Raw genomic sequence first — 26172 nt, forward strand, 5'->3', positions numbered from 1 at the left:
TTTGATTCCCCTTCATCAGGAGAAAGACAATGTGCAACAACCTTATCTATGCCTGAAATGATGTTATACACCTTTCTAAGATCAGCACTCAGGCTCCTACAATCCAAAGAATAAAGTCCCAACCTGCCCAACCCCAACTCAGGCCTGGTAAATTTCATAAATCATTTTTGTGCTCTTTCCAGCATAATGATATGTTTTCTATAACATAGTAGCAAAAACTATACACCATATCTCACTTGCAGCCTCATACAATGCAACATAGTGTCCTAACATACCATGCAATTCTCGTCCAAATTTATTTTTTGAGATACTGCATAGAATCAGCCACTTTGGCTCACTGAGTCCATGCCGACCATCAATCACCTGTCCACACTAGTTCTGTGTTATCCCACTTTCTCATCCACTACCAACACACTAGGGCCAATTTTACAGAGGCCGTTTTACCTACAAACCTGCACATCATGGGGATACGGGAGGAAACCGGAGCACCAGGAATCATGCCATGCGGTCACAGGGAGAATGTGCAAATTCCACACAGACAGCATCCAAGGTCAGAATCGAACCTGGGTCTCTGGTGCTGTGAGATTACAGCTCTATCAACTCCGCCACTGTGCCATTGCGAAAATTTTTACTTGTACCAAGCACGGACGCGTTGGGTCCCCGTATCCCCAACGCAATATTCCACCACTCAGCCAGTAGCCCCCCAACTGCGCAGGCTCGCTGACGGGATCCTGTTTTGATGCCACGGCAACCATCCCCCAACTGTGCAGGCGCGGCCGGCAAGTGGGAGCACGACTGCCAGGTTTATTAAAGTTTAAAAGTCAATAACTTTTAAAATATAACATCAATCTGAATGAAACTTGCTGCTGCACACCATGACAATGGTGTGTAGGATGGGCCTAAAATTGTAGTGCTATCGTGTATCATTTTGGCTGTATTTCTGGAACAAACAAACAAACAAACAAACAAACAAACAAGATGAGAGTTTTAGTAATATAGAGATTGTAGGTTAGTAAATTGTTTATATAAATGATGAACAACAATGGGCCCAGCACGATCTCTAGCAGCACACTACTAATCACAGGCCTCCAGTCTGAAATATATGCTTCTAACATCTCCCTCGTTTCCCACTATCAAGCCAATTTTGTGTTCAATTAGCTCAGTTTGCCTGGATCACATACAATCAAACCTTCCCGACTCGCCCACCAGGCAGAACTTTGTCAAAGGCTTGGTTAAAATCAAATGTACTTTGGCCTGGCCCATCCATATTGACACTACACCCAAGAAAGCACAACAATGCCTCTACTTCCTCAGAAGACTACGGAAATTCTGCAGATCTCCAATCACTCTTTACTAATTTCTAGAGGTGCATCGTGGAAAGCATCTTATCAGAATACTTCACAACTTGATTTGGCATCTTCTCTCCTTGAGACCGCAAGAAATTTCAGAGAGTTCTAGCGGTAGTCAAGTCTATAACATAAATCAGCCCCCCACACTCCTCGCCCCACATCGACTCCAGCTACACCACTCTGCCTTGGGATAGGAAACAATATAATCGAGGACCACTCAAGCCCAGATCATTCTCTCTTCGCCTCTCTACAATCGGGCAGAACAATACAAAAGCTTGAATTCACATAACAACAGATTCAGTAACAGTTTCCTCCCCGCTATTATTAAACGACTGAACAGACAACTCGTAAGCTGAGGCTAGATTGTACTCATGTTTGGTATCATTTGGATAGCACAAAAAGCTGTGTTTTTCACTGTATTTCAGTACACGTGACAATAATAAACCATTACAAACATCAAATAGACAACAGACCTCATCCGTTTCCTCATCAAACCTGTGGTGGGATGAAGTGACTGTTTCTGAGCTGTACAACTCCATGATTCTGTATTTTTTTAATTCTCTGAATTTAAATTCCCTGACTGTCATGGTGGATTCAAACTCATGTATCTCGATCAATGTTCCAGAACTCTTGCATGCTGGGACCTCTCATCATATCTGCTGAGGAGCAGGAAATATCTTTTCCAAACCATTAACTTGACATGAGAAATTAGTTTACTGCTTTAAAACTAAAATTTTTAATTATGCGGTATAAAATGCTCACACACCAAATCAGCTTAGAAATTTCTTATTTAAGTGTTTGCAATTATTTGGAATTAAATAATTGCATCAACATATCTCATCTTTTCATTGAGCTCAGAATATTAATTCTGCATTTACTTAAAAGAGCTAAGTATGATTATTGCTACCATGGGTACTCTAATGTACATTAAAGGCAGCATGAACTGAGGCATTAAAAGTGACTTCACTTACACATAAATTATACATTGGTTAATCTGTTAGCTTCCTGTTGCTTTTTTACATCAGATGGTAGTTTTAGCCAACAGAAATTATATAACATATTGAGTGTAAATGCTGTAAATGATAAATATGCCTTTGTGTTGCAACACTATAGAATTAATTACGGGAAGACGTGCATTATTGCCATAATTTGTAGTGTGTATGGTTGAGAAAACTAGGGAACTTTAAAAGGCATCGTGCAGGACATTCTGCTCATGGAAAGAGCAGGAGACGATAAGATAAATCCTGACAATATATTTCACAATTAGAATAGCAGGTGACTTGAAGGGACAGGCTGAAGATGGACTGGTGTCCACGTGTGCATGCTACCCTTGTACTTCTAGCTAATGGAGGTTCATCCCATTTCCCGAAGACACCAAAGTAACTTCAGGGGTTAAGAAAGGGAGTCAGGTTAGGTTCAGGTTTATTATTATCATGTGCACTGAGGTACTGTGAAAAGCTTTGTTTTGCACGCTTATCCAAACAAATCAGATAATACCAAACATAAATGCAATCGTCAAACTCGAGTACAATAGATAGTGAAGGGGAAAGATACGGAGTGCAGACTATAGTTCTCAGTATGGTGGTGCACCAGTTCCATAGATAAAGTTCAATATCCGCAATGCGATGGATGTGACAGTGCCTGGCCTAGATTAAGGAAGGACCATTCAGAAACTCAGGACAAAGAGGAAGAAGTTGTTCCCAAGACTGGAGTTGCACACTTTCAAAATTCTGTGCCTTTTGCCCGACAGGAGCAGGGTGAAGAAGGAATGACCAGGATGGGACAAGACTTTGATTATGTTGGCTGCTTTTCTGAGGCAGCAGGAAGTGTAGATGGACACAACGGTGTGGAGTCTGGTCTATCTGATGGACTGGGCTCCACCTACGACTCTCTGCATTTTCTTGCAGTCTTGGGCAGAGCTGTTCCTAAACCAAGCTGTGATGCAACCCTTCATTCTTGTTGCAGATATTTCTGAGAGGTGTCCAAGGTTTCTGGCCAGCGGTCAGCTCTTGGATGTTGAAAATGTATTTTCAGAGCGAGAGGAATGAGCATGGGAAGAATCAAAGAACATTGTGTATAGGAAAGATTGTAACATCACTGGAAAGGTTAGAGAATAATAAAACAGAGATAATTGAATGTCGTGTATTTGATACTTTATACAAACTCTGGACAACCTGAAGCGCTTCATGATCAATGATACAATTGTACGTGTGAATAGGAGTGTTAGTTTGGGTTAAATAGGTGCCTATCAAAGTGTAATAGTGTCAGTCTATGTAGGGGTGCAGCTGTTGGTGGCAATGGTTTAGTGCCAGGGTGATTGTTTGATCTTGTGTTGGTGCCTAAGAATGCCTTTAAGGTGGGTGAGCTCGGGTTTGTGTGGGTTTCACAGTCAAGAATCAAGAGTGTTTCATTGTCATAGGCATTTCAAGATGGCGCCCAAGCCAGGCGATTCTCTGTGTGCTGCTCCCAGAAGAGGATATTCAATCACGCATTACAATCACTTCACTCTTTTAAACCTCTATCCAACAGTAGCATTTCTTACTCTAAAGGGCCTGTCCCAATTAGGTGATTTTTTAGGTGACTGCCAGCGAATGTCATAGATGTAGCAGGTCGCCGAAAAGACCGGTGACCTGAATCCCCCTACGACAATGTCTACAACAAGCTGCAACATCCTACCACCTAGTCGACGTCAAGCTACGGCAAGCTACCGACAACCAGCGACCCAATCGTCGCAACTTAGGACGTCCACCTACGACAACGTACGACCACACAGGCGACAACCTATAACAACCAAAGTCAACCTACATCCACCCGCGACAAGCTATGACAAGCAACGCCCATGTCAGCGACAGCTAAAGACAATGCCTTTCGCTACTTGACATTGGTTGACGTAGGTAGTCACCAAAGGAATTCACCAAAGTCAGCACCGGCGACAACCTACGTCACCTGAATACAACCTACAACAGCACCTACGTCAGGAGAAATCAAGCAACCTTCATTGGCGCCAAACTCACTCGCCGACTGTCGCCGAATATTTTTGAACATTTTGAAACCAGAAAGACACTACGACTCTTTGGGCGACTGAGGAGACTACTCACGACCATACACGACCACGACACCCCAGCGACCATGTGGTGACAGCCTAGTCGCCTGTAGTCGCCTAAAAAATTGCTTCAAATGGTACAGGCCCTTAACTAAGCTCTTCTTAATCTCCTTTCAGATCATGCACTAAACGTTATTCCCTTTATCATGTATCTGTACACTGTGGATGGCTCAATTGTAATCATGTATCGTCTTTCCGCTGACTGGTTAGCACGCAACAAAAGCTTTTCACTGTACCTCGGTCCACATGACAATAAACTAAACTAAACTAAAAAGAAACGGAACAATGAAATTATTCTAGTTGTGTTTGTTCACGATAATAAGCGTGCGTGAGTGGGATTACGTTGGCGCATGCAGAATTATTTGAATGTGGGCTCACACATAGTTTGGATTTGAATAGATGCATGAATATATACGTGAGTTTGCAATGATATAAGTGCTTGATTGTGTCATTGAGTTTAGGTTTTCCATAGGCCCGACTATGGGTGAACTGGGGATGGGACTGACTTTTGCTACCCTCCCCCACAGTGGGAACCATTGTGGGGGGATGTTTTTATGTTTACTGTTAAATTCTTTAATGTTGTGTATTATCTTTATTCGTGTGCTGCATTGGCGTCGAATTTCGCTACACCAATTGGTGTATGTGATAATAAATAGTAAGATTAAACGAGAACTGTTTGTTGATGGTTTGCTTGATAGAATTAAATGTTTTCCTTTCTGCTACTTGACAATTTTACAAGGGAAATTATGTATGTTAAAATGAAGTTTTCACTTGTCTAAATAAAACTTCATTTGTGTGGAAATCTTCATAATAGAGTGGATGCGGAAAGGATGTTTCCACCAGTGGGAGGACCAGGGGACAGCTTCAGAATAAAATAAGGCATGTTTAGAAAGGAGATGAGGAGGAATTTCTTCCGTCAGAGGGTGGTGAATCTGTGGAATTCATTGCCGTAGATGGCTGTGGAGGCCAAGTCATTGGGTATTTTTAAGGCGGAGAATAGTAAGATTAAACGAGAACTTACCAAGTTTGAAGTTTGATCGTTATTTTATGAGGAGTAACGTTGAGGGATTACGTGAAGAACCCGCCAGGACGCATGCGTGTCATTCTTCAAAGCAGCGGTGTGAAATCACAGATAACACTAATGACTGAACATAGTAAGATTAGAGAAGAGGATACCAGTTGAACTGTATGATCAAGGGTGGGAGCGGGGGGCACGTAATCCCTCATGATGGTCCCGGTCTGTTCTGTTTGACTAATTCGTGAACATGAAAAGTTATATTTCTTGTTGAAGAAGTCATATTGTCCAGCCTTAACTTATGTAAAGACTGTACCCTTTGTGCTGTGACCAAAGCCATCAGCATGACTGTTTTATGCGTCAGTTTTTGCAGGGACAGAGCTGTTGCTGGAGACCAGTTCCTTAGCAACGTTAGGACAATACTCACATCCCATATTTGATAGTACGTGGTTCTTGGGGGATTGATATTAAAAAATTCCCCTTATCAGTTAGGTTACCAGGGGGTGAGTCCCAACAGAATGACGCTCTGATCCTCGCCATAGATATGGTGAAAGGGCACTTCTGGCGCAGTTAATGGCACTGTAACTGAGCCCCTCATCATAATGGAGGCCTGCCAGGAATTCCAGAACAGACGTTTTGTTCGTCGTACAGTAGTGATGTTTTTCCAAGAACAATATTTCCCACTTCCTGATGTGGACCCGATATAGTTTCTTCGTGGACTGCCTGTGAGCCGCTGTATATGTTCATTGTTCGGTTCGTTAGTCCCAGGTCCGGAAATGGTTACTTAAGATTCTGCTGACGAACACATTTGTCCTATTATGGTAGGGATGATTTTCCCGCCCGTTACGGGATGAACCAACAATCTGGTTATTTTGGAACGGAGAGCCATGTTTAGTTGTATTTTGCGTAATACCCGACTGATGAGGCAGAAAGGAGGGAATGCATAGAAAGAACAATGCAGCGAGAAGGAATCCATCGCTGATGCTCCAGTCTGATTCCCACGAAACACAGATAGGCAACTGGTGATTAAGCCGAGATGCAATAGATCAATCTCTGGTGTTTCATATCATGCTACAATATCAGCAAACACTTTGCGGTCCAACATCCATTCGATGTTTGTCATGAATTTGCGTGACCTGGTGTCTGCCACTAAATTTGAGGTTACCTGGTAGGTAACTAGCTGATATTCAAATGTTTTTCTGAATACACCATTGCCAAATTGTGTTAGCCGGATTATCACATGATACCGATTTGATTCCACCCATGTAGTTAGTATATGTCACCATGGTGGTGTTATCAATCTGTAGTCTAACATGCAGGTGATGCATTTCTGAACAGTATGATTTTAGTCCATAGAACGCACCCAACATTTCCAAGTAGTTTATGACATGTATCTGAAGCAATGATGCTTCTTGTGCATCCCATCTATATCCACAACTAGAGATGGGGTTAGTAACACGCCAACCATGAACACTGGCATCAGTTTGTAGCACCACTGAATGGTTGCTGACAATGATAGGGTTTGAACAATGCCCAATATTTCCCCTATCATTGTAATTCCGTGATTGCTTAGATTGGTAGCCTCATTGGTCTCTACACATGACCAGTATTGATTTTAAGTGCTTATACCTTTGTCCTTGTAATTATTGGTAATACAAAGGTCAAACAGTGTGGCTGGAAAGGCCACAGTATTGCCAATTACCCTTGCTACCAGTCGAATAGGTGGTTTACTGATGTCAATGAGGTTGTTGGCCTCAGTTAAGTCTGTACCTTCCTTTGATAAGTTACCCACATGTAGACTAAGTCAAAGGTGAACCCCAAGTAGTCCTTAGTGGTGGAAGGTGTTAGCTTAGAATTAATAATGTCTATAATCCTTCCGCATAGGCACCGTATAGTAAGCATCTTTTAATGGATGCAATCCATAAAGTAGCCTATGGAATCAATTGTTTGGCAGTAACAAAGGTTTCCAATTTCGAATGAATTTACTGCACAATGTATTCAGGTTTGTCAGACCTGAATGATTGGTAACCACATCTTTTTGTTTTTCGTAAAGATACTGACACGAATTCCAAAGAGTCGTGTTGGGATTTCCCCATGATTCCCTAGCATCTAGCCTCTCCAGTTCAGCATGCGCTTCCAGTTTTTCTTATCGTGAAGGCACGAACGTTCAGCTCGGTACATGCTGAACTGGGAAATTTTGTGCATAAATTCAATTGTATATCCCTGAACACTAGGTAGAAAATAAGTGTTAGTAGTTATTGCACTCCATGCCACCCAAGAAAATGTAATCTACACACCAATTTGTGTTATTTACACCTCCTGTTTGGAAGAGACCAGACCTCCCCTACCTCCATGGTGACCAGTGGAAAGTTTGTTTTCTTCCTTGCAGTCACCGTAGAGGTTGTGGCGTCGGTTTTTGGATTTGGGGTTGCACGTCTTCCACGAAGGCCGGTCTGGGCCAGGCCTAAAAGACCCCTGTCCTGTAGCCCGGCCTTTGAGCTTTCACCAGCTTCTGTGTATCTTCCTGCTGGTGGGTGCGTGGAGGCGCTGTTGTCGTGTGTAGGAGATCCTGCCTGTTGCCGCCTTTATGAGCCCCAGGGTATTGCCCTCCTTATTGAGCTCTTTTACCTGTTTTGACAGGTTGCCCCCAAGTAGTAATATTGGTGGTTTAATCCCTCCAGCTCTGCACAGCTCTGCAAATTTAGGGTTTAAAGCTGGGCGGATGGCGTTCTCCTGAGACTATTAATCTCATACTCCGTATTGCAGAATAATGCCACAGAGTCTTAGCTAAACATCCTGTCTTCTGACTCCCGTTCCAATGTGTTTTCAGATGTAACTGTTCACCGTGGGATATTTTTGAGGGATACCCATTTTCCGGTGCCAAATATTTGGCAGTAGTGTCTATTACAGCCAAGTTCCTGTAGTTGTTTTTAGATGTACAAACTTGGACTCCTTTTCCAGGAGGTTTCCTTGTTCTTGCACCCCCTGCACACTGATTTCTTCCTTCAGCAAAACCCCTCTTCAGAGCCAGCCCAGAATTGGCTCCCAGTACTCCCCTCTGTCGAGGGAGATGCACTGTGCAGCCCTGATAAGGTGCTGCCATGGGTGTATTATATACCCATTGTGACTAGACTCCATCTCCCAGAGTCTGTCACAGTGGAGCATGTGCTCCATAAGCCGCTCCATTTGGCCCCAGTAACGCTGGTCCCCGCGGCATTTCTTTGCAGTTCGACTTGTCAGCCAAGTCGGGCACAGCTGATCCCACTAACGGTGATCTGGTGCCGTCAGCCGCTGCTGGCTGTCCGCAACTCCGTAGTTCTTCCCAGCCAGTGCAGCCCTTGTGGACTCCTGTCCATAGTTTCCCCCTGTGAAAACCAGCACGGGAAACAAAACACGACCGCAGTAATTCCCTTACCTGTCGGTCTTGGTTTTTAAAAACTTGCCGCTGCAGGGGAATGGTCCCCCCGCTGGCCGTTTCGACTTGTCAGAGTCAACGGCTCTGACCTGTGTAGCCTTCCTGCCCAGCCGTGGTGTTGATCTGGCTGGTGCGGGTGCTAAGTTGGGCACAGCTGATCCCATTCATGGTGATGCTGGTGCCTTTAGCTGCTGCTGGCTGCCCGCAACTCCGCGGTCCTCCCCAGCCAGCTTTAGACGCAGCCCTTGTGGACTCTATTTTTGTCCAGTTTCCTCCTGTAAAAAACAGCGCAGGAAACAAAAAATGACCGCAGAGTAATTCACTTACCTGTCGGTCGTGGTTTCAAATTTACTGCTGCGGGGGAACGTCGTTCCACCCCGTCTGTCGTTCGCAATGCGTGAAGCGATATGACACGCATGCGTCCTGGCGGGTTCTTCACGTAGTCACTCATGTGACTTCAAAGTAAAATGTCCTTTGTCCTTTGTCCTTTGGTTTGTACACTGTGTGTGTGTGTTATGTCCTGCCCACGTCAATGTATGTGTGCACAAACCTTTTATCTATTTGTTCCTGTACTATATGAATGGTGAATGAGTGGGGGTATTTATGTTATAAAAAGGTCAGGGAAATCAATCATGGAAATACTGAAAAGCTTACTATACCTGGAAAATTTCAATCATGATTCAAGAGCACTTCAGATGCAATCCCTTAAAAAGTAGAATTGATCTAAATCAAGATATCAGCAAGTGTAACCCATTCGTTTTAGAGCAAACTATTCGAGCAGAGCGGCTATTGAGAATTGCTTTTTTTAAATGAGTCCTGAGGATTATGAAACGCTATTATTCAGCTTTTACGCCCTATAAATCATTTAGTGTTATGATATGACAGAATATAACACAAACCATTCAGTTGCAGAGGATTTAATTTGTGGTGGAATTTGCAGAAAAGTCTAAATGCAAGGAAAGATTTTAAAGGCTTGGGTAACTAGTTCTCATTTTTGTTCAATCAATGATTCAGATTGACCCTTATGCCTGAAAGGATTTTTTAGCTTTGCAAATAGAATGGAAGAAAAATTGCAGTAAATCATCTTTTTAGCAAAGAAGTTTATACAAAATCCTTTATTGCACCTTCAAGAAAAGGGAAATCAGTCCAGGATAATATTTGGTGCAGAGAAGCTGGCTACCACAGCTTAGCAAACAATGTAACAATGCAAGATGATTACTAACATTGGAATTAATTTATAGATCATTGAAACTGATTATTTATAGATGAAACTGATACCCATAAGCCCTCCACATCCCCAGCGCTGTTCTAGTGACGACCTTTACGTTCTCGACGTCCATGAGTTTGAGTTTAGTTTATTGTCATGTGTACTGAGGTACAGCAAAAAGTTTTTATTGTGTGCTAACCAGTCAGCAGAAAGACTATACACAATTACAATCGAGCCATTCGCAGCATCCAAATGGATGATAAAGGGAATAACGTGAGTAACGTTTAGTGCAAGATAAAATCCAGTAAATCCATTAATGATCATTCTGGATCCAAGGATCAATTTTCTAATTGGTGATATAAAACTCCATTTGACGGGCATGATAATCACTAATGCTCAATTTCCATCCAATTTTTACCATGTACTATGTGATTGGTGTTATTATTACCTTGTTGAAGCAGCTTTTAACTTGAATGAATGCAAATAAATGCACACTTGAATTCTCTACATGCATTACAGTGGTTTTTATCCCAATTGAATGTTATTTTCTTGTGCTGACTGTACAACTTTGATGTGCTGTTTTGGAAGAATCATTTCCTGTTTAAAAGTTATTTCTAAGCATGTATCCTAATTCTTACATTAGATAGTATTAAAATGCTGTAGTAACTCAACAGGTCAGGCAACATCTCAGGAGAACATGGATAGGTGGTATTTCAGTTGGGGGCCCTTCTTCAGTTATCCATGTTCTCCAGAGATGCTGCCTGACCCGTTGAGTTACTCCAATACTTTGTGTCACTTTTGGTAAACTAGCATCCGCAGTTCTTTGTGTCTATCCTAAGTACACAGTTGTTTTAGCAGCATTCCAAATTCGGAAACCTTACAGTTATTTTGGTATTGAGCAAATGTAAAAAAATCTCTTTAGTAACTTACACCTTAGGTGGGTAATTCAGAGACCTTAATCTTGGGAGACATGAAAAAATAATGCTCTTTGGTATTCCCTCTTTGTATTTCAAGAAAACTAGCAAAGAAGCGGAAGGATACACTGAGCAGTACGCGGCAAGAGATGACGGTGATGGTAAACTCAATGGACAAGAGTTTTACTGAGCAAGGGACTAACTGTGACGAGGCATTTTCCTTCATGGATACACACAATCCAAATGGAAAAGGTGAGTTAAGAAGACATTCCTTTGCTGGGTTAAGGTGGTTAACAGTGTCACTGTTGATAGTGCTGCCTCACAGCAGCACCAGAGACTATAATCCAATCCTGATCTCTGGTGCTGCCTGTGTAGAGTTTGCGCGTTCTCCCTTTGACCGTGTGCTGGTTTCCTTTGGTGCTCCAGTTCCCTCCCTCATTCCAAAGACATGCAGATTGGTATGTTAATTGGTCACTGTAGATTGACCCGGGTATGTAGGTGAGGGATAGAATCAGGGGGAGTGATGATAATATGGGAGGGATTAAAAAATGGGAGCTAGTCATTCAGCTGATCAGACAGCATCTCTGGAGAAAAGGAATTGGTGACGTTTCAGCAAGACCCTTCTTCAGACTGAGAATTAAGGGAGAGGAAAACAAGAGGTATGAAAAGCTTCAGAACAAATCAAAAAACCAGCACCGATGACCAAGGAAAGGTGGAGCCCACAATGGTCCTCGTTGGCCGTGGTAGAGGTGATAATGAAGGGAAATATGGATACGAACAGTGGAACTAGCAGGACAGCAGTGTGGGGGAGGGCAGAGAGAGAGGGAATGCAAGTGTTACTTGAAATTAGAGGTCAATATTCATACCACTGGGTTGTAAGCTTCAGTGTAAACCAGCATCTGCATTTTCTTCTGACACAATTAAAAACTAGGGTTAATTTAAGATTAGTTTAAATTGATGGTCGGCACAGTGGGCCAATACTGTTCCATGCTGCATCTTTCTATCAAGGTGCTCTCAATCTCTAGATCAGAATGATATCTGGATTAGGGATTATTAGTACAAGGAGAGGTTGGACAGACTTGGATTATTTTATCTGGAACATGAGAGGTTGCGGGAGACCTGATAGATGTATGTAAAATTATGAGAGACATAGACAGGGTAGACAGAACCTTTTTCCCAGAATGTAAATGTCAAAGACTAGAAGGTATAGCTTTAAGGTGAGAGAGGCAAAATCTGAAAGCTAAGCGTGGGGAAAGTTTTCCACGCAGAGAATGTAGCAATGTAACAGAATTTTGGGATTTAAAAAATCAAGTCTGCAATTTATCCCATCAGATGAAGCATAAAAAGAAGTTTAATTTGACACCTAATTCAATTTCATATCTTCAGTATTAAAAAGGTTATGGACATTTTCATAATCGGAAATTAGCATCTTGTTCCCTATTGCTTTTACATTGACTTAACACAAAAGCAAAACAAAAAAAATAAACTAAAAACTGAAAAAGACAACAGGAAAAAAAAAGTGATCAAGGACAGTCAAAAGCCCATAACGTTCTTAAAAATTATGAGAACTGAAATAAATTTTCAGTTATTATAGATTGAAGCATTCTGAAACAAATATTAATCAATCTTACTTGGATTACCTGAAATTAAAGCATTTAATTAGTTAACTCAATTGTAGCTAATTACAAAATTCAATTACTAGATCTAAACATCTATCCATTTCTTAAGAAAAGATTAACATTTTTAAATAGCCTAAATGTCCAAATAACATTCACACAAGAATTCACAATATAACATGATTTTTAAATCTCATTGTCATGGATTTATAGGCCAAATGGAAGGAATTTAGTGTTTAATTCCAGTAAATTAATGACAATTTAAATAACAACAATACAATAACAATAACAATATTTATTACATGTCATTTGAACCTCAGTGAGGCTCAAACGAAACTCCGTTTCCACAGCCATATAAACAAAGACAATTCCTACAAGACACACACACAATTCAATTTACAGAAACATCCATCACAGTGAATCTCCTCCTCACTGTGATGGAAGGCAAAGTCTTTTCTCTCCCCTGCACCATTTCTCTCCCGATGTCGAAGCCCCAGGCGGGCGATGGTAAGTCCCACGGCCATTCTAGGCCGCGCCGGGCGATGTACGGCCCCGCTCCAGGTTTAAAAGTCACGAAGTCGGAGCCCCCGGCGGGCGGTGGAATGTCCCGCGGCCATTAAAGCCGCGGCGGGCGATGCACGGCCCCGTTCCGGGTCGTACCAACCCCGCGACACGGGCTGGAGAAGTTACTTTGCGGGAGCTCCGAAAAGCGGTCTTTACCCGGACCCGCGAGCTCCCGATATCCCGACAGTCCACAGGTCTGCAGCTGGAGCCTCCGAGCTCCGGGGTCGGGCCGCAGCAGCGAACCACCACCGCTCCCCACGCTCCGAGGCCGGCCAGCCCCACAATGGTGAGTAATCCGCAGGCTCCGCGACTGGAGCCCCCAGGTCATTCCGACTGGAGGCCGCTCCACGGTGCTAGGCCCCAACGACAACGACAACAGGAAAAAGGTCGGGTCTCCCGTGCAGGGAAGAGATTTTAAAAATTCCCCCCTTCCCCCCACCGCCCCCTCACCCCCCAGTTACACAGATAAAACAGTATTAAAAAACACGAACAACTACATTTAACTAGACAAAAAATAAAAAAAAGACAGACAGGCTGTAGGGGCTGCGGCAACAGGTGAGTCGCGCCGCCAATCATCATCTTGCGAGTGGGTTTTTGAGGAACTCGATCGTTTGGAACATTGCGGTTGCGGTGAATTTAAACCCCATATCGGCAGGAAAAATACTGCCGGTTTGTATGGGACCTAAATCACTGTTTCGCAATTTAAAATGTGGATTAAAGGCATCTTAAGAAGAACTTTTATACATAAAATAAACGGCTTTCCTTTACCTGTCCCGTACGTGAAATCCGTCCCTGTTGTCGGCGTTGACGGCTTTAGAAACTGATTTTTAAATTACTCCAGCGCTGAACTTGTCGGGCGATTTAAAAAAAATAAAAATCACAGAATGGCCGTCGGAACAAATCTTCAGCAAAAGCTTGCACTCCGAGAAAATATATCCAGGACAGGTTGGAGAAAAAACGCATTTTAACCCCCCCCCTCAAAGGCGCCAAAGTTGCGCACACAGCCAGTGGCAGAACTGCAGCGCCGCTGAAGGTAAGTTTTGTAACATACCTAGAGAATAGTGAATACCCGGAATGTGCTGCCAGGGGTGGTGGCGGAGGCAGATAAAAAAAGCCGTTTAGGTTTAGATTTATTATCATCATGTGTACCAAGGTACAGTGAAACGTTTGTTTTGCATGCTGTCCAATCTGATCAGATAATACCGTACATGAATACAATCAAGCCAAATTCTAGTACAACAGGTGTGGCAAAGGAGAAGATTCAGAATGTGAAATACAGTTCTCAACATTGTAGCGCATCATATCTGCAATGGGGTAGAGGTGAACCAGAGAGTACCCTAGCTCATAGAAGGACATTCAGCATCCTGATGGCAGAGGAGAAGAAGCAGATATAACAGTGGCATTTAGAAGTGGATAGGTACATGGATATGCAGGGAATGGAGGATAGGGATCATACACAGGCAGAGGAGATTAGATAAACTTGGCATCATGTTCGGCACAGAAGAATCTGTTCCTGTACTGTTCTGTGCTCCATGTTCTATCACTGAACAACTCTTGCATTTTCCTTCAGCCAATTCCTCACCATCCTCATTTACTGTGAAGACTAATATATTGAAGAGTCCAGGAATACAGAATTCCTACTATCCAGGTAGCTGAGTTGCTTGCTGTTATATTGTGTGCATGTTTGTATGGTTTCCTTGCTGATGTCAGTGTAATATTTAAATTTGAGGGCTTGCTGGGACTGCACATGCTATTCCATTGGTGCTTCAATAATTATTTACCTTGCATTCATTGGGAAGTACATCCAGTAAGCAATCAAATAATTCCAATAAAGTGGGGCTAGAACAATTCAAATCTCTCCCGCAATCTCACTGCCAATTTTTGGTCCTCTTTTTGATCGCTGTGGAAACCGTCACAGCCCATGGTGAGACACTGTATAATCTATAGATCAATTAACAAGGGACTAAAGCCCACAAGCACCACGTTACCAATGTTAATGGTGTTTGTGGTTGAGAGAATCAATCAAATCTTGCTGCTGTGCTCAATGCATTCCATTTAGTTTAGTTTAATTTAGAGCACAGTGTGGAAACAGGCCCTTCAGCCAACTGAGACCATGCCGACCAACGATTGCCCGTTCACTAGTTCTATCCTACACCCTAGGGTAAATTTACAGAAGTCAATTACAAGTTCATAAGTTGTTGGAGCAGAATTAAACTAGATGTAGTCTAGTCTACTCTGCCATTCAAACTTCGCTTATCTATCTTTCCCTCTCAACCCCATACACCTGCCTTCTCCCTTGACACCCTTACTCATCAAGAACATATCAATCTCCACCTTAAAAATATCCATTGACTTGGCTTCCACAGCCTTCTGTGGCAATGAATTCCACAGATTCACCACCCTCTTATAAAATAAATTCCTCCTCATCTTTCTAAAGGTATGTCCTTTTATTCTGTGGCTGTGGCCTCTGGTCCTAAACTCTCCCACTAGTACAAACCTGCATGTCTTTGGGACGTGGGGGGAACCCGGAGCACTCGGAGCAAACCCAAGCGGTCACAGGGAGAATGTACAAACTCTGTACAAACTGCACCCGTAGTCTGAATTGAACCTGGGTCTCTAGCGCTGCAAGGCAGCAACTCTAAAGCTGCACCAGTGACAGATTCAATACAAAAACCTCCAAAATGCTCAAATCAGCTGTGAACAGGTGATCAAAGGTCAGCATGGACTAGGTGGGCTGAATTACCTGTTTCCATGCTCTATCTCTAAAAAAACAACATCATTGGTAAAGGTCGGAGAGGGTCATCAAGCTTGCTTTGCCGTGCAATATCATATCTGATCTAGGTATGAATGCCACATACCTACTCATGCATTCTAAGAATTTATCTTGAACTTCAAGGCAGTCTTCCCTTCTTCCTTCGAATAGAATAATTAAAATCCTTTAATAGAAGAATGTCCTTCTCTTAGCCATCAGCCTTCAGTGAGTGGTATCAATATAATGTACACCCCAAGACTAGGTAGTGTTGAGGTGCATTACTGCTGTTGAAAGCCCTTAGCATCCAATGGCTCAAATGAATAATAAGGGTTGTGGTGTTATTTATACTCCAGCTTTCCTTTCTGCCCCAAGGCACAGTTTGCTGGTGCTTTAGTCAAGTGACCACTGTTCACGTGTGAATGTGTTCCGTGTTCTTTGTGTGTGAGCATTGATTGATGAGCCTTCTGATAAAATCACTTGAAATCCTCACAGGTGAGCTAAACCCAACAAAAAATAGGACACAAAGTGCTGGAATAACTCAGCGAGTCAGGCAGAATCTCTGGGGAGGTAATATTTCGGATTGAGGTACTTCTTCAGACCCCAGTCTGAAGAAGGCTCATGACCTGAGATGCCACCTGTCCTCTGGTTCTCCAGAGATGCTGCCTGGTCTCACGAGTTACGACAGCACATTGTGTCCTTTTTTTTTGTGTATTAACCAGCATCTCCAGTAACCTGTTTCTCCATTTTGAGCTATATCCTATCCTCACCTGCTGTCCATACATCCCATTGGGGAAATTGATAGAAATCAGGAGCAGAACGTTGGCTGATTTTACATCTTCCACCTCCCCACCGGACTCCGGGTGAACTTACCACCTCACCGGCTGAGGTCAACTCAGACAGAATTTATCATGTTGGTTGGGTGCGCTGGAGGCATCAAGGGAATCAAAGCAAGTTACTGGGAGTGAAAACAGGCACAGCTCTCTTGGGGTGGATTTGAACTTACTTTGATTTGGCTCACAACAATTCATCAGCAATCCAACATTGCTCCCATTTCTCGCATTGTTGTCATCACTTACTTTCCTCAAAGTCAGGGTGTTCCCATTTATCACTGATCCTTGATCAGTTAAGAAGTAATTTACTCTTGAGGAAATCCCAAATAATTTTGGTGAAAGTGCCAATAGAGGTATAAGTTAAAAAGAGAGCAGATAGAAATGTTTGCATTTCTGACTGATGGCCTTAATTTGTAGAAGGTAATTCAAGAAGATTTTGACATGTTTTCTGAGCTGATGTTACTTGCTACTTGTTTCCCCCTGATGTGTCCATTAGTGACAAAAGCTTGTATCCTCAATATGAGCCTGTTTTGATTCTACAAGTGGCATAAAGACTTATTTTAATTTCACCGCATGCACAATTGAAACCCTCCAGTTCTCCGTACGTCTTCCAACTCGTGCATAATGCAGTGTGCCACATCATCCTCTTTAGAATAACACTCTTTAAGCGGTGTTTTGTTCCATGCTGACAATCTGCCCATTAGTATAAATGGCTTGAGAATAATGATGCTGTTTTCATCTTTTATCACGTGCATCTAAGTACAGTTATGGTGAGGCACAGATATAAGTGAACAAATAATAAGGGCACCCCTGGGGCCAGACTTCCATGTATTTACTCTACCAAAGGTAGAAGCAAACCACTATCTGTCTTCCGTAAACATAATCTTACATTTCATATTGGGATATGAATACATAAGTGTGGTGGCTGCTAGAATAGGTAAATGAGGCAGGTACTCTCGCAACATTTAAGAAACATTTAGACAGGTACATGGATAGGACAGGTTTAGAGAGATATGGGCCAAATGCTGGCAAGTGGGATTAGTGTAGATTGGGCGTGTTGGTTGGCCTGGGCAAGTCGGGCTGAAGGGCCTGTTTCCACGCTGTACGACTCTATGACTATCACTCTCTACCAGTACTTTTTGATAGCTTTTTTATGATTTCATTCATGGCCTGAGACTAGTCATTAACAAGGATCAGTTTGCAATGCCCATCCCTAATTACACTTGAATGGTGTGTCATTGAAGAAAGCAATTAACGGGCCTGTCCCACTTTCCCGAGTTACTCACACACTCTCCCGAGTTTTCTCCTTGATTCGAACTCGGATAATTATAGTAATAGCCATTCGTAGGTATTCGGAGCCATTTATTTTACTCGTGGACATTTTTCAACATTTTGAAAAAATGTCCCGACTTACCTGATGCCCCGAGTTCCAACGGCTGGCCTTTACGAGCTGCTACGAAACACCTACAGACTCCTACGGGCTCGCTACCGGCATTACCCGACATTCCCCGAGTTCGATTCAAGGGGAAAACTCGGGAAAGTTCGTGAGTGACTCAGGAAAATGGGACAGGGCCTTAAGAATCACCTTGTTTGCTATCTGGAGTCACACTTGGCCTAGATTGGGTAAGATAGGGCAGGTTTCCTTATGTGAAGGACATTCAGTGGGTGTTCCCATAAATCCAGTAGATTCACGGCCACAATTGTTGATCGTAACTTTTTAACTCCTGCGTTCATTGAATTATCTGATGTGGTGGGATTTCAACTCTTGTGTCTGGATCACCAGTCAAGATCATTGTGCTTCCTTTCTAGTGACTTAGCCACCGGGCTCCCCTACCCCTTTCATGTCAGACCTAAAACTAGAATGTTGTCTTTTAATTGTGGAAAGAAATTCCAGAAGACTTTGACATGTTTTTATGAGCTGATGTTACTTACTGCTTGCTTCCCAATGAAGCGTCCATAGTGACAGGACACAGATCATGATTCTGTAATGACTCACGGCGTCACAGAAAACCCAATTCTGTTGTCTTCAATGGTTTACGTACTTGTAAGGAGGGAGAGAGTAGGCTCGGAAAATAACACTCCTGCCTCATGACTTTGTCCTTCCTGTCTCATTGTCACTGAGGTTAATTTTGGAATTAGAAATCCCAGTTGGCAAACACTTTAACGCCCATTCCCATATTGACCCATCTGTCCTGGACCTCCTCCACTGTCAGAGTGATGCCAAATTCAAATTGGAGGAACAGTACCTCATATTTTGCTTGGGCAGCTTACAATCCAGAATGTCAAAATTTTAAAACTCTAATTTCAAATAACCCTTGCACTCCCTCCCCCCCCCCCCCCCTTCAGTTTTCCCACTAGTTTCACTGCTGTCCTGCTTAGTTTCACTGTTCGTATCCCCTCATTACCACATTGGACCATTGTGGGCTCTGCCTTTCCTTGATCATTGTTGTTCTTTTCATACCTTTCATTCATTTCTTCTTTGTACCTTTTCATACCTCAAGTTTCCCTCCCCCCCTGACTCTCAGTCTGAAGAAGGGTCTTGACCCAAAATGTCACCTATTCCCTTTCTCCTGAGATGCTGCCTGACCCGCTGAGTTATTCAAGTATTTTGTATTTATCTTCGATGCAAACCAGCATTTGCAGTTCCTTCCCACACATGTATTAGACATTGTCTGCCAGTAACAAATGGGAGCACATCCACATAATATGCCATCAGTGTTTAAAAATAATTGGAATGTACAAAATAACACTTACTGTTGAGTGACCCAGAACAAAAAGCTTGTATGGTTTTATCCACATGATTTCCTACTTTAGGGTTTGTTGGATTAGATTTTTTTTTAATTATTTGTTTAGCATGCTTAATAGAAAACAATGTTCTAAGGCACAATTGTAGGATATACAATTAAAATATTGGACTAGGATATAACTTTTGAGGGGTACTATTTCCACCACTTTATCCTCCTTTGAATTCTCAATCCTATTTTTACATGTTAAGGCTTTACTCTTTAGAGATATAGCACAGAAACAGGCCCTTCGGCCCACCGAGTCCACACCGACCAGCGATCATCCTATACACTAGCACTATCCTACACACTAGGGACAATTTTACCGAACCAAGTAACCTACAAACGTGTACGTCTTTGAAGTGTGGGAGGAAATCGGAGCACCTGTAGGACACCCATGTGGTTACGTAAAGAATGTACAAACTCTGTACAGACGGCACTTATGGCCAGGATTGAACCCGGATCTCTGGCACTGTAGGCAACAGTGATTATTCTGAGGGTTTCATTGTCATAGTTACTTTTTTTTTAATCAAGATTATCAGATCACAAAATCATAAAATATAGGGGCAGAATTAGGTCATTTTGGCCCATCGAGTCTACTCCGCCATTCACTCATGGCTGATCTACTTTTCCCTCTCAACCCCATTCTCCTGCCTTCTCCCCATAACTATTGACACCCTTACAAATCAAGCACCTGTCAATCTCTTCCTTAAAAATACCCAATCACATTGCCTCCACAGCTGTCTGTGACAGTGAATTCCAGATTTACCATCCTTTGGCTAAAGAAATTCCTCATCTCTATTCTGAGGGTACATCCTCTGTAGGCAATAGCTCTACCGCTGCACCACCATGCTGCCCCTCTGACTGAGAAGTCTCAGTTTAGTTTATTGTCACGTGTACCGAGGTACAATGAAAAGCTTTTGTTGCATGCCTACCAGACAGCAGAAAGACAATACATGATTACAATCGAGCCATTTACATTGTATAGATACATGATAAGGGAATGACATTTAGTGCAAGGTAAAGCCAGCACAGTCAGATCAAGGATAGTCCGAGGGTCACCAAAGAGGGAGATAGTAGTTCAGCATTGCTCTCTGATTGCATTTCTCAGTCAGAGGACAGAGAATCAGCACTATGTTAGCCAATGACTTGGAGGTGGAGTGTGCTGAGTTTGAGTAACTGCCCATCATGCAGCGGGCAGAGCCAGTTACTCACTAAGCAGTCTGGCAGGACCGCACAATGAACAAACTGCAGCAACGTCTCTCAGCAAGGATTCCCGAAATGTACAATAAGTTCCGGATAGTTAAATCTTAACTACGTGCATAAAAATCTATACGAGTCACTTCGAGTTATGGTGGTACGGAATTTGAGTGACAGAAGAATTACCAAACATCTAAAGCATCGCCACTAAGTGCAGACTTTCCTAGTACCAACGTCATACACCTATTGTCACCGTTTTTTTGATTGCGCTTCTGAAAAGTACCTTGAACTGTTTTTAAATGAATAACATTATTGTTGTCAGCACATCTCCTGCTATCATAGTAATAAAGAACTAACTCTGTAACATCAACCCCCACAGTTTCCTTCATCAACGTTGGCACACATTCCCAGGCATAGGAAACAAATCACTTCTACTTTCGCAGCCCCAGTTGTACAGGGATCGTTACATTGAGTCCTGTTAATCCTTTATAAATTAGGTTGTGTATCAGTGAGACAGGTGTCTATAGAATATACATTTAATTTATAGATGCAGTCCGGAAATAAAGTACTTCGGCCCACTAAGTCCGCGACGACCAGCCACCTCCGTGCACTCGCACTATCCGACACGCCAGGGACAATTTACATTTTTTACCGATTAACCTATAAACCTGTACATCTTTGGAGTATGGAAGGAAACCAGAGCACCCGGGGAACCCCACGCAGTCATGGGGCGAACGTACAAACTCCATACAGACAGCATATGTAGTCAGGTTCGAACCCGGGACTCTGGCACTGTAAGGCAGCAACTCTTCCGCTGCGCCATCATGTCACCCCAATTTTTACAACATCAATATTATCAATACTGTCATATGTTGGAAGACACAATATAACTACATCAATCGGTTCTTTCTTGGTTTGAAATGCAAAAGAAAAATCGATTTCTTATGTTTTTGTTAATGGGCCTGTCCCACTTACATGACTTTTTCGACGACTGCTGACACCCATCATAGGCCATTATAGGTCGCCGAAAATGTTCAACATGTTGAAAACCCAGCAGCGACCAGAACAAGGTACGATTCTTTGGGTCACTACTCACGACCATACAAGCTTCACAACCATACAGGCAACACATGTCGCCAGGGTGTGGCCTGTATCATTGTGAGTAGTCTCCTCAGTCACCCAAAGCGTCGTAGCATCTTTCTGGTCGCCACTGAATTTCCAACATGTTGAAAATTTTCACTGACCTGCAATGACATATGATGGGTGTCGGGTAGTCTCCGAAAAAGTCACGTAAGTGGGACAGGCCCATTTTTGTTCTTAATTTTTTCTTTAAACGTTGTGCCTAGCCCTCCTCCACTCCCACCTTGCGACTTTTAATTGTGGATCTACAAAGTACATCTTATTCTTATAACATGCTTTGGTATTGACCAATACTGACTCCTGCTGCCCTGTCAAGTACAACTCCTCTAATCTCATGGGAATTTTCCATCCTGCATTTCAATGGTCCTTTACAACCCAAGTATGTTGCTCCCACAAGATTGCTTTCTCATTTATTCCAATTTACATTCATTTTTTCATTTCTCATGGAACTAGGCAAAGTTCTGTTTAATTACTTCACTAGATATGAACATTGCTGGCAAGGACAGCACTTATTCGTCTGTCCTGAGACTGTGTGAATGAGTAGATTTTTTATGATTATTCCGAGGGTTTCATTGTCATAGTTACTTTTTTTTTTAAATCAAGATTATCAGATCACAAAATCATAAAATATAGGGGTATAATTAGGTCATTTTGGCCCATCGAGTCTACTCCGCCATTCACTCATGGCTGGTCTACTTTTCCCTCTCAACCCCATTCTCCTGCCTTCTCCCCATAACTATTGACACCCTTACAAATCAAGCACCTGTCAATCTCTTCCTTAACAATACCCAATCACATTGCCTCCACAGCTGTCTGTGACAGTGAATTCCACAGATTTACCATCCTTTGGCTAAAGAAATTCCTCATCTCTATTCTGAGGGTACATCCTCTTATTCTGAGGCTGTGCTCTTTGGTCTTAGACTCTCCCACTACTGGAAACATCCTCTCCACATCCACCCTATCTCGCCCTTTAATTAAATTAATTTCAATTCACCAGACTGCACCAGATTCTAACTTGGCTTTGGGTTCAATCGTCCAGTTCTTTTTACAGGAACCTAATCTATATGGACGTTAATCCTTCATTGTAGTTTAGTTTAGTTTAGAGATACAGTGTGGAAACAGGCCTTTTGGCCGACCGAGTCCGTACTGACCAGTGATCCCCGTACATTAACACTATCCTACACCCATTAGATACAATTTACAAATACACCAAGCCAATTAGCCTACAAATGTGTATGTCTTTGGAGTATTGGAGGAAACCGGAACACCCAGGGAAAATCCACACGGTCACAGGGAGAATGTACAAACTCCGTACAGACAAATATCCGTAGTCAGGATCAAACCTGGGTCTCTGGTGAGGTGAGACAGCAGCTCTACTGCTGCGCCACCGTGCCACCCTGCAACAACTTTTCTAAGTACAGTTCAGTACCAAAACTGCTGATCACGTGAAGCAGAAACATTGACGGGTTGGGGTTGGTATGAAGGGTGTGGCAGGCATCAAGAATTGAAATATTATATCAAACCCAAATGCACAGTCAGTCAGGAAGGATTTCATATTGACAAATTTCAACAGAGCCAAGAACCATATGTCAAGAGTCAAGAGTCAAGAAGGCATTTTATTGTCATATGTACCAAAAACGGAACAATTACATTATTACTTGCAGCAACATAACCGGTCTGTAATCACCAGTATGGGCACATCGTAGTTCACACATGCTTGCGTTACGCACTTTTGCAATAACAAGCTTGACTAATTGCTACCGAAGTTTCATTTACGTGCTCCTATTTTTGGAATAACGGGCTTACGTTTATGCCTGGCAAACTAAACAACAGCTTCTTAAATTATCTTGAAAGTTCAGTTTTGCTTACCAGAAAGAAAACTCAAATGATTGACTGCAGTTACTAGGTTATATGTTGAAATGTATCTGCCTTTAGGATATATTTTTCCAATTAGGGAACATAAACGGATAATTTTATCCGCTTATACTCCAATGGTTAGCATCATGCATTTCAAATAGAATGTTGTACAGATGGAAGGGAAAGCTTTATGATGTAGTACGATGTGATTTACCCTCGTTAATTTAAATTGGCAGCATCGTTAATGGCGGGCGTTATGGTCACGAGAATGGGGTTAAGAGGGAAAGATAGATCAACCATGAGTAGCCTTGATGGGTCGGATGACCTAATTCTGCTCCTATCGCTTATGAACATGAATTTATGAACATATGTTTGATACATGTTTTTTGATCTACGCGCTGCTTTTCAAGCCCGTAATGTCCGTGTAAAATACGAGGTGCCTGTAATCATAGACAACATAGTAAACACAAAAAAAGTTCAAGAAATTAAAAGCCCCAGTATTAGTGCAAAAAATCTCCAATGTCCTAGCTGCAACCAAGATGGTTCATAGTTTGTAGCTTGGTTGGTGTTTGTAGTGTTCAGGAGCCTGATGGGTGTTGGGAAGAAGCTGTCCTTGAACCTGGAGGTCATGGTTTTCAGACGCCTACATGTACTTCCCAAAGGCACCAGTGAAATGAGAGCGTGGCCAGGGTGGTGTGGGTCCTTGATGATGCCGGCTGTCTTTTTGATGCAGCACCTCCTGTAGATCCCTTTGATGGTGGGGAGGTCAGTATTGTGCTATGAATATTCTTTTATAATCCAAGTTTAGTTTCAGATACATAACTGCAGAAATTGATATTAATGTGAAGTATTCCCGGATTTTGCTGTTGGAGGAAGCCATTTTGATATTGCTGCTACTCCAGTACTTCACATAACCATATAACCATATAACAATTACAGCACGGAAACAGGTCATCTCGACCCTTCTAGTCCGTGCCGAACACATATTCTCCCCTAGCCCCATACACTTGCGTTCAGACCATAACCCTCCATACCTTTCCCGTCCATATAACTACCCAATTTATTTTTAAATGATAAAAACGAACCTGCCTCCACCACCTTCACTGGAAGCTCATTCCACACTGCCACCACTCTCTGAGTAAAGAAGTTCCCCCTCATGTTACCCCTAAACTTCTGTCCCTTAATTCTCAAATCATGTCCCCTTGTTTGAATCTTCCCTACTCTCAGTGGGAAAAGCTTATCCACGTCAACTCTGTCTATCCCTCTCATCATTTTAAAGACCTCTATCAAGTCCTCCCTTAACCTTCTGCGCTCCAAAGAATAAAGCCCTAACTTGTTCAACCTTTCTCTGTAACTTAGTTGCTGAAACCCAGGCAACATTCTAGTAAATCTCCTCTGTACTCTCTCTATCTTGGGGAAACTGCTAGAGTCAGTTATTAAGATGGGATAGCAGCACATTTGGAAAGTGGTGAAATCATTGGACAAAGTCAGCATGGATTTACGAAAGGTAAATCATGTCTGACGAATCTTATAGAATTTTTCGAGGATGTAACTAGTAGCGTGGATAGGGGAGAACCAGTGGATGTGGTGTATCTGGACTTCCAGAAGGCTTTCGACAAGGTCCCACATAAGAGATTAGTATACAAACTTAAAGCACACGGCATTGGGGGTTCAGTATTGATGTGGATAGAGAACAGGCTGGCAAACAGGAAGCAAAGAGTAGGAGTCAACGGGTCCTTTTCACAATGGCAGGCAGTGACTAGTGGGGTACCGCAAGGCTCAGTGCTGGGACCCCAGCTATTTACAATATATATTAATGATCTGGATGAGGGAATTGAAGGCAATATCTCCAAGTTTGCGGATGACACTAAGCTGGGGGGCAGTGTTAGCTGTGAGGAGGATGCTAGGAGACTGCAAGGTGACTTAGATAGGCTGGGTGAGTGGGCAAATGTTTGGCAGATGCAGTATAATGTGGATAAATGTGAGGTTATCCATTTTGGTGGCAAAAACGGGAAAGCAGACTATTATCTAAATGGTGGCCGATTGGGAAAGGGGGAGATGCAGCGAGACCTGGGTGTCATGGTACACCAGTCATTGAAGGTAGGCAAGCAGGTGCAGCAGGCAGTAAAGAAAGCGAATGGTATGTTAGCTTTCATCGCAAAAGGATTTGAGTATAGGAGCAGGGAGGTTCTACTGCAGTTGTACAGGGTCTTGGTGAGACCACACCTGGAGTATTGCGTACAGTTTTGGTCTCCAAATCTGAGGAAGGACATTATTGCTATAGAGGGAGTGCAGAGACGGTTCACCAGACTGATTCCTGGGATGTCAGGACTGTCTTATGAAGAAAGACTGGATAGACTTGGTTTATACTCTCTAGAATTTAGGAGATTGAGAGGGGATCTTATAGAAACTTACAAAATTCTTAAG

The 26172-nt window shown here is 42.6% G+C and overlaps 1 protein-coding gene across 12 annotated transcripts in view; it reads left to right on the top strand.

Moving 5' to 3' along the window:
* Positions 1-26172, top strand: part of LOC129696231 (receptor-type tyrosine-protein phosphatase mu-like) — a 905597-nt gene that overhangs the window by 720886 nt on the left and 158539 nt on the right. For 9 of the 12 annotated variants that reach the window (XM_055633926.1, XM_055633914.1, XM_055633916.1 and 6 more), the window contains 2 exons: positions 11104-11255; positions 14754-14831. In XM_055633926.1, the coding sequence (XP_055489901.1) occupies positions 11104-11255; positions 14754-14831 (230 nt within the window). The remainder of the gene's footprint in view (positions 1-11103; positions 11256-14753; positions 14832-26172) is intronic. The other 3 variants (XM_055633922.1, XM_055633924.1, XM_055633925.1) reach the window with 1 other exon arrangement.

This window comes from Leucoraja erinacea, chromosome 4 (genome assembly GCF_028641065.1).
Source record: "Leucoraja erinacea ecotype New England chromosome 4, Leri_hhj_1, whole genome shotgun sequence".
In the NCBI taxonomy this organism is placed as follows: Eukaryota; Metazoa; Chordata; class Chondrichthyes; order Rajiformes; family Rajidae; genus Leucoraja; species Leucoraja erinaceus.